The sequence below is a fragment of the Dama dama genome, chromosome 9, assembly GCF_033118175.1.
Source record: "Dama dama isolate Ldn47 chromosome 9, ASM3311817v1, whole genome shotgun sequence".
NCBI classification, from domain to species: domain Eukaryota; kingdom Metazoa; phylum Chordata; class Mammalia; order Artiodactyla; family Cervidae; genus Dama; species Dama dama.
The window spans coordinates 10,582,527-10,597,118 of record NC_083689.1 but is presented as its reverse complement, the minus strand read 5'-3'; the positions used below and the strand labels follow the sequence as shown (position 1 = coordinate 10,597,118).

The following is a 14,592-nucleotide window of genomic DNA, read 5'->3' as shown; positions in this document are numbered from 1 at the left end:
CTCGCAGAACACTGTGCTGTGCTAAATGCCACTGAACTGTCCATGTTAAGATGGTTAAAGTGGGGGGTGGGATTCCTGGATGGTCCGGGGGTTAGAACTTGGTGCTAGCACTGCCAAGGGCCCGGGTTCAATATCTGGTCCAGAAACTAAGATCCCGCAAGTCTCACAGCATGCCCAAAAATAAACTTTTAAAAATAATAACTAGTTAAAGTTGTTTAAAAAATTATTTTTTTGCCACCCAGACAGATAAAACAACAATAATAACAAAGCCCCACTGCAGTCTTAAGGATTTGCCCAGGAGTTCACACTTTTCTTGGGCAAAATTTCCAACGTTCTAGGGATGGAAGCCGCCCTATATAATGCCTTTTTTTTTTTTAAGTGATGAGCAGAACATCCATGCATGTAACCTATAGAAGCTCCTTTTGTGATTAAAGCAAACAAAAGTCACAGCTCCCCGGGTATGACCAAGCATCTTGTCTGTGATGCTATGACCATCCCTGGGCGCCCGCTGGGTAGACAGTCAGCGGTCAGCAGTCCACACTGTGAGCCACATGAACCACCAGTTCCTAAGACCATCCAAATGTGGGGTGTTCCTCTTGCGGTTGTCAGCAGCCCCCCGTGTGGTCCTTCAAAGGGTGAAAAGGCCCTTGTCACCATCGCTGGGAACCCCCCTGGGTACTGCTGAATTATCGGACCATCCTCAGGCCAGTGTGCCCATCTGGTGGATGCGGGTGGGGTGTGGCAGGGCCTTCTGCGTTCCTCCAGAGCCTTTCTCAGGCTGCTCCTCTTCTCTGCTGCGAACATCATCTGAGAGACCCTCCCGGCCCATCCACCTGCCACCCTCAGGAGGGCGCACCTCAGGACTGTGGGGTCCCTCCTAACTGCAGTGGATCTTCAGGACCAACCTGAGAATAATCGTCTTGCTCTCACCCCCAAATCCTTACCTGCTTCTGTTTCTGGAAACCTCAGCATCGGCCAAAGACCCTCATGCAACGAGGGAAAATTCTCAGGCCACCCAGGGGAATGGGCATGGACAGGTAGGAGGGAGCTGGTGGGGGTGGTCGGGGGGCTGTGTGCCAACAGGTGGTTTGGGGGTCCAGGGACAAAGAAGCTGCCCCTGAGAACAGAAAGGATCAAATGTGACCCTTGGGGACATGCAGTGAATCTGCCCCAGGTCTCGAAAGCCACAGAGAAGCCATTTCCAATTAAAATCTCAGCTTTAAGTGGCAGGCGTCCCTGGTGGCTCAGACAATAAAGAATCTGCCTGCAATGCAGGAGACCCAGGTTCAATCTCCGGGTCGGGAAGATCCCTTGGAGAAGGGAATGGCAACCCACTCTACTTGCCTGGAGAATTCCATGGACAGAGGAGCCAGTTTATGGGGTCACAGAGAGTCGGACACGACTGAGCGACTAACACTTTCGCTACCGGGTCCTTCACCTGCCAACCACCAGAGGTCTTTCTAGAATGTTCTAAACTGAGTTGATCCCCTTCCCCACCCCTGACCTCCATCATTCACATTCACTCCTTCAGCATCAGTGACAGCCAAGGACTTGGGGCTGAGATCCAAGTGGGGAGACGGCCAGGCAAAGGTGGTGCTGTGCCTCCAGCTGAGGGTGAAGGTGGGGGGACCTGGGGTCTGGCTAAAGCAAGAGACTCCCTGAGACTGGCTACCCACAGCCTGAGGAGGGCTGTGTGGAGGAGCCAGTTCTACCGCAGGCCTGTCCAGCACCCAGATTAACACCCAGCACCCCGCCACTCCAAGCCAGGGAGGCCACTGGGGCTCTGGGTGTGGATTCCAGACTCCTGGATTCCATGGGCATCCAAAAATCATCCTGGGAGAGAAGCCACCAGACTCTCTGGACCCTCTGAGTTTCCGACACATCACAGTGCAGATAGGTGATCACAACTATAAGGACATGACACACGACACTCATGGACGGTGGTGACATGTGACAGGGTTCCTCTCTGAGATGGAAACCTCCCAATGCAGAGGAATCCTGGTCGTGGCCGATTCCACAGACTGGAGATCCGACTCCCACTATTGATTGGGGCTCCTAGCTGGCTCCACTCCAGGCCACTGGCTGCCTTACTTTGCCTCCTTCCTGTCCCAGGACCTTTGCACTGGCTGTTCCCTCCACCTAGAATGCCATTCCCTGCATGTTACTTCCTGCCAGTTTCAGCTCATAGGGGCCCTCCCGCCATACAAAATGTGATTCTAGATTCTACCCTGACTCCTCAGCATCCTCTTTCCCTGACATATTTTAAAATAAAACAGGACACTTGCTAGTCTCTGAAGTGATCACATTTATGTAATTGGGGGCTTACTGTCTGACCCACCCCTTCACCCACCACCAGTGAGGCCAGAGGCTGAGAGCAAGGAATGTGTCCAACTTCGTGCTTGGGATTTAATGGGTCTTGGTTACATAGATGCATGGGTAAGTCTGAAAAACCGGAATAAAACATCATGAGGTTTTAGGCATGTTTGCCGGAAAGTCCCATTAAAGAGCTCTTATCGCCATCCTCACTGCACAGGTGAGAAGATGAGGCACAGACTGGGCAGGGCCTGCCCTTGGCAGCCAGCGGTGACACTGGGTCCCACAGCACTGGGTTCTAAAACCTGTACCTGGAAGCACTCAGGTCCCCAAGGCAGGCAGGGCTGGGGAGTGGGTGGGGCAGTGGGTGGAGCGGGCGGGTCCAACACCCACAAGAGCAGCTTCTCTCATGTCTGATGCCCACACAGTGTTTCCACAGAGCAGACTTTCTCAACCTCAGGACTACTGATGTTTAGGACTGAGTCATCCTCTGCAGGGGTGGGGATGGGAGCGTCCTGTCTCTCTAAGGTGCTGAGCAGCACCTCTGGCCTCCACCCAGGATCTAGCCTGTGAAGAGTGCCTTCTTATGTGCCATTTGTTGGGCAGTCAGGGACAGCATGTAATCTTAACCCTGTCGGGACAGCCTTGCTTGCTTTCTTTTTTTCTGATGAGTAATATGCTTTACTAAGGGGCTTCCCAGGTGGCACTAGCGGTAAAGAACCCGCCTGCCAATGCAGCAGTTGTGACAGACTCGGGTTCAGTCCCTGGGTTGGGAAGATTCCCTGGAGGAGGGTATGGCAACCCACTCCAGTATTCTTGCCTGGAGACTCTCATGGACGGAGGAGCCTGGTGGGATATGGTCCATAGCGTCACAAAGAGTTGGACACGACTGAATCAACTTAGCATGCACACATGCTTTATTAAAAGTACTCCTCTAAATAAAATATACAAGCCTTTCTTTTTTTCCTAAGTAGTCTGTCTCAGTGGATATGACAGCCCCACTTGCTGATTCAAAAGAAGCAGATCTGCTCACAGGAAGCCAGCAAGGGTGGCTCTAGCCTATTTATCCTGAGTTTTCCAAATGCTGACATCTGGCTGGTTCATTCTCAGTGGAGGAGCCGTCCTGTGCATTTTAGAATGTTGAGCAGCATCCCTGGTTTCTACCCATTAGAAGCCAGTAGCAACCCCCATTCCTGCTCCCCAAGTTGTGAAAACCAAAATTGTCTTACGACATTGCAAGCATCACCCCTGCCACCTGGAGGGAACTCTGAGAGAAAGAATTCTATTCTAACACTGACAATAGGGCAGGAAGACCACTGCTCCATGGCAATGAGACACTAACGATGCATCCCATACCTCGGAAGAGGAATCGCCCAGGACTTCGTTATAACAACTGGGGAAGGGCACAGGGGAGGGGACATTATAATTTAGAACAAGTCTCTATTTAGCCCATCCTTTCAGGGACTCCTTGCAGCATCTGGTAAGCGTTAAGGATGAGCTAACCCAGAAAATGCCGACAATTTCAAGGCTTACGATCGCCTTGAAATCCAAGGACTCGAGTTAAAAAGTCCATGTCAGAGAATGACCTACATGCAGTTTGATATGTCAAGTAATTTTAAAATAATAATATTCCGTGTCAACAAGGCTGCAGGAAACCTGATCTCTATTGTATAGCCGGTGATGCCACGCCCGGGCACTGATGAGTCTTCTAAGACAAAACAGGACCCAGCAAGAGTCTTGGATCCTGATCTGATAGTTCTTCTTTCAGGGTGTTCAGCCTAAGGCAGGCATCCAGAAGGTTAATATAGCTTCATGCACAAATATGCTCTCAACTTTTGGATTACATTATCAAAATCCTGAAAACAAGAAAAAATCTAACCATGTACAACTGTGTGTGTGAGGGTGGGGGGTGTTAGTAAATTAGTATATAAAAGAGATGCAGTGGGATGCTGTTTACAATAGGAGGCAAATTATAATTATAGAGATGTGGAAACATGGAAGTATGTTTATGCAACGTGTTGAGAGAAAATAGCAGGAAAGACCACAAGAGACCCTTTAATTGCAACTATGAAAGAAAATGTCTTTATGTGGACAAAGATTTATGGGAAACATTAAAAAGTGAAAAGTAGGAGGCATGAGATTATGGGTGAGTTTTCTCTTTTTCTAATCTTTCTTTCCCTTTGTTATTTATTTTTAACATCACCATTAATGATTTTTCTCACAACACATGCAACTTCTCTTGTTCCATTCCAACTCAATTCTTTATTCCCGAGGTAGGGCTTCCGATTTTAAAATTTCACAGGCTTACCTTGAGTTTGATGGTTCCTTTATCTAAAATATGAAAATAAAATGAAAACAGTTACATCAGGAGCTGTGTTTTTCTGCCTCCTTGAGATGCAGCCTTACAAACAAGGGTTTTCTCAACCCAGAGGGATTTTCTGTGGACAAACACACACCCTGGGTCATGCTGGTCTGGCCTGGGCTGGGTTGGGATTGGCAGAAATGAGAGGTTTCCTCCAAGCTGGCGAGTACTGAAGACCAGGGGAGATGGACAAAGCCGAGCTATTCAGGGGAAGGTTGGCCAGCCTGCATACTTAATCCATTTCACCCCTGGCCCTTGCCCAAGGTAAGCTGTGAAGTGAGCAAAGAGAAAACTCCATGGGAGAGGACCAAGGAGAAGGGTGGAGAGAGAGGAGTCTGAGGTCCCCAGTGGACCTTACTCCAATGCATCTAACTAGTCTCCCATCAACCTCTCTCTTCTACCCAAATGATTCATTTGTTGTCTGACACTTGCCTGGGCTCTTTGGCCTCTAGGACTAGCAGGAATCTACTGGTTTTGCCTTCCAGTGTCCATTCTCTGCTTTCTTGGAGGAGCCAACTGTCCAGCTCCTAGTGGGGCTCTGCTCATCTCTCCTGAGGCTCTGTGCAAATCTACACAAGATTTCCTCTTAGTCATAGTGATTTGTTTAGGGTTGAGCATATGGCCTAAAGTGGGCTGATCGGCATGGTCCACCTGGTCACAGGGATTGCGTCTGAGTTGAGCACATGACCCAACATGGGCCAATCAGCATAGACCTTCCCTCTGGTCACAGGGATTGGTTCAGGATTGAGCACATGACCCAACATGGGCCAATTAGAGGGAATCCTGGGACTTTCCCCCAAGATTCTGGAACTGCTAGTCCCCGGGAGCTTTGGGGAGACACAGGTACATCCAGAGATGGAGCTGGGAGGCTGGACCTCTGATGCCACAGGACTTTTCCAGTGAAGAGCCCATAAACTCTCTGTTGCTGAAAAAGTATTAGTCACTCAGTTGTGTCTGACTCTTTGCAATCCCATAGACTGTAGCCCACCAGGCTCCTCTGGTTGCTACCACAGTAAAGAATCTGCCTGCAATGCAGGAGACCCAGGTTGGATCCCTGGGTCAGGAAGATCCCCTGGAAAAGGGAATGGCAACCCACTCCAGTATTCTTGCCTGGAGACTTCCATGGACAGAAGAGCCTGCTGGGCTACAGTCCATGGGGTTGCAAAGAGTCAGACACTCTGTTGCTGAAGCCAACCTGATTTGGGTTTCAGGACTGGCCCATGGAGTCAGGATGGCCTGCACTCCTTCCCCCCTCCCCTGAGGGACAGGGGCTGCCTTTTGGCCTTGGAGACCTGACATCCTCTCTCGGTATCTCCTGTGGCTGCACCTCATTCTGTGCGATGAATGAGTTACCTGCTCAGCTAGAATTTAGGTCCTGAGGCTGGGACCTGCTCTCCACACCTCTGTCCAGGAGGCCAGCACCACTGTTATCTGCAGTTTATGGAGGAAAGTGGAGGAGCAACTGACTGAGGGGCCTAAACTCAACTCAGTGGCAGGCTGGCTGTGAGCCCAGATCTGAATCTAACACCTCAGGAGTGCTAGAAGCTCAACAAAAGGTCTGAAAAGGTCACAAGGTTCCCTCTGGGCCCCCTCTCCACCTCCAGCCAAAACTGACTTGAAAAGGTGCCCAACTCTACCCAGATGGGCACCCACTGAAACAGCTACTGAGGAACAAGCATCCTGATTTTCCAGACTGAACAGGGGACTGCCCCTCCTGGGCCTTACTCTCTCCACTTGTAAAGTGGGGAGAAGACAACCTGCCCTCCTCCCCCGACGGCGTTCCAGGTGCGGAGTTGGAAGAAGCCGACACTGCCCGATCCCTTATTAAGACCACTCTGCAGAGGGAGAAGGCCCGGTCAGGCATCCCAGGGACCTACCCTGGATGGCTCCCTGGCTCTGCGCCACCGCCTTGCCCAGGGCCACCAGCTGAGCCTGGACCATGACTTCCCTGGGGGAGTTAAAGATGGTCACACTGATGGCTTCCTCCACTCCGGAACGGAAGACGGAGGGTGCGGCGATCAAATAGCCCCTGCAGAAGAGGAGAATATCAGTGAAGGCCAAGGGCTTCTGACCCATTCCTAGCCTCAGGGTCACCTGGCTGAATCAGGGTGCAACCTGGGTGGACTCCCGCCTAAGCCTGACCACACCCTGATGGCACAGTCACTTTATGACTGTGTCCCCTACCAACCTGTGAACCCCTGAAGGCTTATTCACCTCTGAAGTCTCCCCCAGTAGGTAAGAATCCAGTTTCTCTGGATCTACCTAGCCCCATACTCCCTCTTTGATCTCGACATTTTAGCCTCTGGACTTTTTTTCTCAGCTTCTTCTGCCACAGGACCTTTGTGCATGCCGCACCCACAAACTAAAATACTCTCTGCCGGAGGCTCAGTAACTGGCAGGATCCCACAGGGTCAAAACCACCCCATGAGAAGTGGTAACATCTCCCACATAGAGTCAGAAATTAAGCACCAGAGAAGCCAAATCACGTGCCTGAGTCAGTGAGAGATTAGGATACAAAACCAGGCAGCTCTAGAACGTAGTGGAAGGAAGCGAGGAGCCACTTGCAACACTAATTTTAAGAATAAGACCCTAAACACAAACTAAATGGCCTAAAACAGGAAAAGCACTGTGAACAGTGAAATCAAAACAGTTCTCTCTTTCTGAAAACTCCTCAAATTTGACTGAGGACTTTTCTGGAAGAAAGGCGTCCTTATCCTGTTTTCCAGATGGGAAAGCTAACATTGCAGAAGGAGAAGGAACACCCACCAGATCGCACAGCCAGGCGGGCTCTCTTAGAGCACCTGACCTGGAGGCCTAGGTCCTCCCCACCTCCTTGTTATTTTGCAGCATTTGCTGGAAAATTACAAAGACTCATCCAAAACCACATGACCTGCTCATGATGCAATGGCAAATGTTGAGAGCCTGGCAGCACAATTCCAATGGTGCAGAACTATAGACAGCAGGAACTCACCTGGTGATCCAGTGATTAACCATCTGCCGTCCAATGCAGGGAACGTGGATTCGATCCCTGGCTGGGGAACTAAGATCCCACATGTCCTGGGGCAACTAATTAGAGAAACCTGCCATTTGCCACATCTAGAAAAACCTGCGTGTTGCCATGAAGCTCCTGCCTGCTGCTAAGCAGCTATACGCCAATATAAATTAAAAAACAAAAATAAAAAACCCTACAGGTACCAGAAAGAAACAGGAAAAAAGGGAAAAACAGTGGGCCAAACATTGAGACCAGGAGAGATTTTTTATTTCTCAAAATCCTTTTCGGGAAAGCAAACCTCAGGTCCACACACAGAAAAAGGCATTTAGATTCTTAACCACACACCACATGGGCTTCCCTGGTAGCTCAGACAGTATGGAATCTGCCTGCAATGCAAGAGACCTGGGTTCGATCCCTGGGTGGGGAAGATCCCCTGGAGGAGGGCATGGAAACCCGCTCCAGTATTCTTGTCTGAAGAATTCCATGAACAGAGGAGCCTGGCAGGCTACAGGCCATAGGGTTGCAAAGAGCTGGACACGACTGGGCAAACTCTTTCACATACCACACGCTAAGAGGTCCGTGGAGACACACCATGTACTATAGGACTCCAGCCCTGATACGTGTGTGCAAAGACCCTAGTTTCATGGGTGCACTGCCTCAGCAGTGGATGGACCTAGTAATGACCCTGGGGTCCCATGATCTGTTTGACCTCAGCACCAAGAAGTACCTGCAATGACTGGGTTCTTGTGTGCAATGTTTGGCCTCAGCCATGCACAGAGCATGCCCTGCTCCTGTGGATGGAACTGCACCAACTGGAGCATGCAATGCCCCTGGGTTTCATGCATGTTTTGTCCAGATCCAGCACTGACAGTCATGTCTACTGACCCCACATCCCATATGTCCTATCTGACTCCAGCACCGCACAGAGCATGCGGTGATACTGGGACGGACAGGGACTGTCTCGAGCGAGCCTGGGAAGACCCTGGCTTCATATGTGATGTGCAGCGTCTGGTTCCAGCATTGACCAGTGGGTGCAATGACCCTGGAGCCCCTTGTGCAGGGTCTGGCCTCAGCAGTGCACAAGAGCACACGATGGTCCTGAGTTATTATCTATTTATTTGGGTTGGGTCTTAATTATGGCACTCAGGATCTAGTTCCATGACCAGGGATCAAACCCAGGCCCCCTTGCATTGGGAGCATGGACTCTTAGCCACTGGACCACCAGGGAAGTCCTTCCTTGCACACTTCTAAAGCCCTTATCCAGATCTGAGTTAGCATCTTCACCCAAAGGTGCAGAGAACCTGATGGAACTAGATTAACTTTCCCTGCACCTCAGGAGTTGCAACTGATGAAGTGTTTGCCAGTCGATCCCTATCTCCCTGATATGCTCTGACAGCTGGGCTGATCCTGACTTCTCATCCATTGCTCAGGAAGCTCCCATCCTGAGAAAGCTGGTATTTGGCAAAGTGTAGACAGTACGGGTCTTACAACAGTATGCAAACCCACAGAGCTTTCTGGCACCAGGCATTCCTGACACAAAAATCACATGGATCAGAGAAGCAGATACCTGGGGCTATTCCTAAAATGGGATCCTTCTGGCTGGTGGGTCACATCTCTGGCTTATAGCCAGAATTAATCTGGAACCCCAGGTTGGTCATTGCATGTCTCCCACAGGGTTCCATTCCTCTCACAGTAGGTAAGACCCGCACCCCGCCCCCCACCCAGGGAAACTTTAGTCGGAGGCGAACATTCCTGAGAATGGTTTAAAGCGCTGCATCTCGGGGACTCTGAACTTGGTCCTTAGAAGGCGGAGCCTCTCGTGGAGGGCAGGGTCATGCTTTGGGGTGGAGGGCTGTCCTGTGCGTGGTAACATCCCGGCCTTCAACCCAGTAGATCCCAACAGCATCCCTCCCTCTAAATGGTGGTGGTGGTGGTTTGGTCTGTAAGTCGCATCCGACTCTTGCAACCCCATGGACTGTGGCCCGCCAGGCTCCCCTGTCCATGCGATTTCCCAGGCAAGAATACTGGAGTGGATAGCCATTTCCTTCTCCAGGGGATCTTCCTCACCCAGGGATTGAACCTGGGTCTCCCAGGTGGCGCTAGTGGTAAAGAACCTGCTTGCCTAATGCAGGAGACGTAAGAGATGCGGGTTCCATGTCTGGGCTGGGAAGATTCCCTGGAGGAGGGCATGGCAACCCACTCCAGTATTCTCGTCTGGAGAATCCCCCTGGACAGAGGAGGCTGGTGGGCAGCAGTTCATGGGGCTGCCAAGAGTCGAATAGGACTGAAGCGACTTAGCACACACGAACACTCTTGCGTTTCAGGCTGATTCTTTACTGACTCAGGCAGGTACTAACGAAGCCCTCCCTCTTGATATGACAACCCAAAATACCCCCTGGACATTGCTGAATGACCCCAGGGAGACAAAAATCGCCCCTCAGCTGGAAACGGCTATCCTAAGGGAGCAAGCTTTGAAAGCATCAGGTCAAAAGTTTGCTGGGTTCCAATTTCACGGGGCCAAGGGGAGGTAATCCCAAGGCTCGAATTGCAGTTCAGTGTCTTACTTTTCAAAGCCTTGAATCAGAGGAGGAGCACTGGAGGTGCCCCCGCCCACCTCGGCTCACTGTTGACCTGTTTTCTGGGAACTCCTATACAAGGACTGTTTGAACAAGGCTCATAAAGGCAGGGCTGGACTAAAGGCTGAGCCTGGGCAGCTGGAGGCAGGCCCCCTGAGCCCACAACCCCCGCAGGGCTCACCCAAACTTGGCAGGTCTGGGACTATTCCCTGTGAAGCCAACTCATGGGAAATTCTCCTGAGCAGCTAGTGAATTCCCCTCCTCACTGTGTCAGCTCACCAGAAGCTCTGTAAGCAAACTTCAAGAAAAATGTGGAAGCAAAACAAACACTTCCTCCCCCAGCGCCACGCCCTCCCAAGGAAAACGAACGGTAGGTCTCTCCTTCCATTTCTCAGCCAAGACACGCACCTCTTACCTTCAAGCCACGGATAACTTGAAATCGCCATCCAAGAAGCCAGCCCTAGTCACACCAAGGGGGCGAGGTGAGACAGGGGTGGCCTCTCTGCCTTAGCTCTGGGGAGTCCCAGGACCTTCCCGGGGGCCGCTTCTGAAGTCTCAGGCTGCCCCTTTTCCAGTCCTACTCGTGGGGCTAGGGGGGTCAAGACTCAGGTCCCGCCCAGTTCGGAAGCTGTGTGGCCTTGGACAGGTCGCTGAACCTCTCTGAGCCAGACCCCGTGTCCCCCACCCCGAGAAGGCAGCCAGCTTTCTGTCGCCCCGGGACTACTCACGAGGTCTGGGGCTGCTCAGCGCGCACGCCGTCCCGCGGCGACAGCAGCAGCAGCAAGAGCCGGAGCAGCGGCCCGAGCTGGGCGCCCCACATTTTCCGGCTCCGCGGGGGCGCCGCGCCGAGGGAGGGGGCCTGGCCGGGGCCAGGCCAGGGCCGGGGTCCGAGTGCCGCCGTCCCCGCTTCGCCGCCGGGGGCCCTTTGTTCGCAGCCCCCGCGCCGTGCGCCTGGCGCCATGCGCCCCCACTCAGCGCCCGGCCAGGCTGGGGCAGCCGGCGACCAGCCCCCTCCCCGGACCCGCCTCGTCCCCAGGCCCGCCCCTGCCCGGACCCGCCCCGCTCACCCCCTCCCGGGCTCCGGCCCCGCCCCCTCTCCGGACCCATCCGCCCACCCACTGACTCTCCCCCAATCTCTCCTGGGACCCGCCCCGCCCTCTGCCCGGATGCACCCCAAGACCTGGCCCAATCCGTCCCCCTCATCGGACCTGACCTGTCCTGCTCTTCGCACCCCCCAACTCAGCCCCGTACTCTCTCCGGATGCGCCCACTCCCTGGATCTCTCCGTTTCTCCTGCCTCCCCGCATCCCCCCACCCCAGGGACCAGCCCCGCCCCGCCCCACCCGGGGGCCGCCGTGTCTCCGCGCCGCTTACACCCCACACCCTGCAGGGCCCCCCACCTGCCCCAGCCTTGACCGGGCAACCTGTGCAGTGCGCACACAGGAGGGGCTGAGCTCTTTGGGGAAACTGAGGCGGGCCAAGGGACGAAACTTCCAGACCCGCAGCTGCCTCCAGACATCAGACTGTTGGTCCTCACTTCTGTCCTCTTCCCACCTCCTCCCTCCATCCACACATCTCCTAGGCCAGGCCTCTCCCTCTCTGAACCTCACCTTCCCCTCTGGCAAACAGCAGGGGTGAGCGGGGACCCCCTCCCTCTCTGAGAGCAGGGTGCCCTCACTGTTGCAGTTCCCTCTGCCTGGGGGCACTTCCCTTTTATACCATACCCAAGATCGGTACCCCTGTCTCGCTTCACCCGGCAAACTTTTCGGGTGGTCTCTCTAAGGGCGACTCCTGCAGCTATCGACCTTACTTCTAGCACTCTAGAACTGACCACGTGACCCTCCTGTCCCAAATCCTCTAGGCTCTCTGGAAGTCCAAACTGGGGGTTGCCCTGGTGGCTCCCAGCTCACCCTAGTTCCTGGATGCCCCGTGCCAGCTGTGCTGACCCCTGCTGCTTGCCTTTATTAAACTCTTTCCCTCTGTCTCCTCCTTTGCCTGCCTGACTCCCGCTGCTTCCAGAAACTTCCCTTGCACCCTCCCTGTCCCCCAGGCATAGTGGGTCCTCCAGGCAGTCTCTCCCACCAATCCATTCCACAAGCCCTGGTCACCCAGTGAGCACCAAGGTGGGCAGGCAGTGGGGGCTTCAGGAGAGATAGGACCTGCTGCCGCAGACGGTGGAAGGGGCTGTGCAGGGGCCAGGATGGACTGGAGGGCAACAAGGGCCGCAGCAATGCTGAGAGACCAGGAGGAGTTGCCCACCTCCTGACCCAGCCACGCTGGCACCAAGCAGGGCCATCTAGTGGAATCCTTTTAACTCACGTCTGCCCACCCCTCCACACCTCCCCTTGCGTGCGTGCTAAGTCACTTCAGTCGTGTCCGACTCTTTGCCACCCTATGGACTGTAGCCTGCAAGGCTCTTCTGCCCCTGGGATTTCCCAGGCAAGAATACTGGACCAGGGTAGTCATGCCCTCCTCCGGGGGATCTTGCTGACCCAGAGATTGAACCAGAGTCTCCTGCGACTCCTGCATTGCAGGTGGATTCTTTAGCACTGAGCCATCCAGGGAAGCCCGCACCTTCCCTTTCTCCTCCATAAACCAGGCTCCACTCCCCAGTCTCGAGGCCAGCCTCCTGCCCTCTGTTTGCCCCCTCCTCCATTGGGCTCTGGTCACACATGCCTCCATGGTTCCATGGACCCCAAACTCACTACCAACACCATCCCACACCCAGCCTGGGTGCCAGCTGTCCCTTCTTCCTGGGATGTTCTTCCTCCTGGCATCCCATAGCTGCCTGTCCTCCTTCTACCTTCAGGGATACCTCTACCTGCCCCTGTTCCCAGACTGCCTGTCTCATAAGGCCTCAGATTTCAGGTACTGCCTATACAGGTCCCCCAAAGCCTAGTTGAGTTCACTGATCTCACCGCATCTGCCCCCCACTTGGCAAGAGATGCTATACCCCACCTGGCTACTTTCCCTGGCAGCCAAACCAGCTCCCCCTCTTCCACCGCCACCCAATCTTAGCTAACAGATTTCTCTTTCTTGGTTTTTTCTCTCTTTTTTGGGCCACACCACCTGACTTTTAGGATCTTAGTTTCCCGATCAGGGAATATGCCCACAGCAGTGAAAGTGCAGAGTCCTAACCACTGGAAAGCCAGGGAATCCCCTCACTTTCTTATTATTCAGATAAGCTGATCATGCCCTCCTGAGGGAAGCAGGGGCACCCCGCCCTCTTGTTACTACAAAGCCTGCCTCCCACAGCCTCTGGCGGTCCACTCAGCTCCAAGTGTAACCCCGCTGTGGTCCTACATAACCAGCTGTGCCTTCCCCACCCTGCCCAGAGTTGTGAATATACGTAACTAACAGACTGCTCTCCATCTCACGTGTTCAGAGTTGGGTGTTTCGTGTTTAGCTGTCTGTACCATTTAGCGTGAGGCATCCTCTGTCGGCAGAGACATCACTTTGCCGACAAAGGTCCATATAGTCAAAGCTGTGGTTTTTCCAGTAGTCATGTACAGTTGTGAGAGTTGGACCATAGAGAAGGCTGAGCACCAAATTGATGCTTTCAAATTGTGGTGCTGGAGAAGACTCTAGAGAGCCCCTTGGACAGCAGGGACATCAAACCAGTCAATCCTAAAGGAGATCAACCCTGAATAGTCATTGGAAGGACTGATGCCAAAGCTGAAGCTCCACTACTTTGGCCACCTGGTGAGAAGAACCAACTTATTGGAAAAGACCCTGATGCTGGGAAAGATTGAAGGCCAAAGAAGAAGAGGGCAGCAGAGGATGAAAGGGTTGGATGGCATCACTGACTCAATGGACGTGAGTCTGAGCAAACTCTGGGAGATGGTGAAGGACAGCGAAGCCTGGCGTGCTGCAGTCCGTGGGGTCACAAAGAGTTGGACACGACTTGGCGACTGAACAACAACATCAATCCTTCCATCACTAATGGGGTGAACAGGAAGGGAACAGCAGACCACCGTGCCTTCAACATCGCTCTGTGGTGCCCAGTACAGAAGTCATGATCTGATTATCCCAGTGAACCTGCTTTCCTGTCTGTCTCCTCTAGGGCCTGAGCACCATTCGCTGCGGGATGCTGGGCCCCTGGTTCAGAATGGGCATCAGTACACACATGTGACAGCCTCCCTGCCCCTGTGAGCTGCAGTGGGGCGCTGAGAAGAGTCCCACACTGATACATTTCCAGCACTTGTGTGAGCCACTGGGTAACAGACCCACGCATGCTGCAGTCCATGGTTTGCAAAGAGTTGGACACAACAGAGCGACTGAACAACAGCTACTAAAAATTAAGTTATACCAACTTTCTATTAAAAATCCATATTAAAAATAAAAGTGACA

The 14,592-nt window shown here is 53.2% G+C and overlaps 1 protein-coding gene across 1 annotated transcript in view; it reads right to left on the bottom strand.

Moving 5' to 3' along the window:
* The window catches only part of CPAMD8 (C3 and PZP like alpha-2-macroglobulin domain containing 8), a 98,773-nt gene extending 87,710 nt beyond the window's left edge, over positions 1-11,063 (bottom strand). The window contains exons 1-3 of the mRNA XM_061149939.1: positions 10,972-11,063; positions 6,553-6,704; positions 4,622-4,644 (exon numbers count right to left, since the gene is read on the bottom strand). Coding sequence (XP_061005922.1) covers positions 4,622-4,644; positions 6,553-6,704; positions 10,972-11,063 — 267 coding nt within the window. The remainder of the gene's footprint in view (positions 1-4,621; positions 4,645-6,552; positions 6,705-10,971) is intronic.
* Between the last annotated feature and the right edge of the window lie 3,529 nt (positions 11,064-14,592).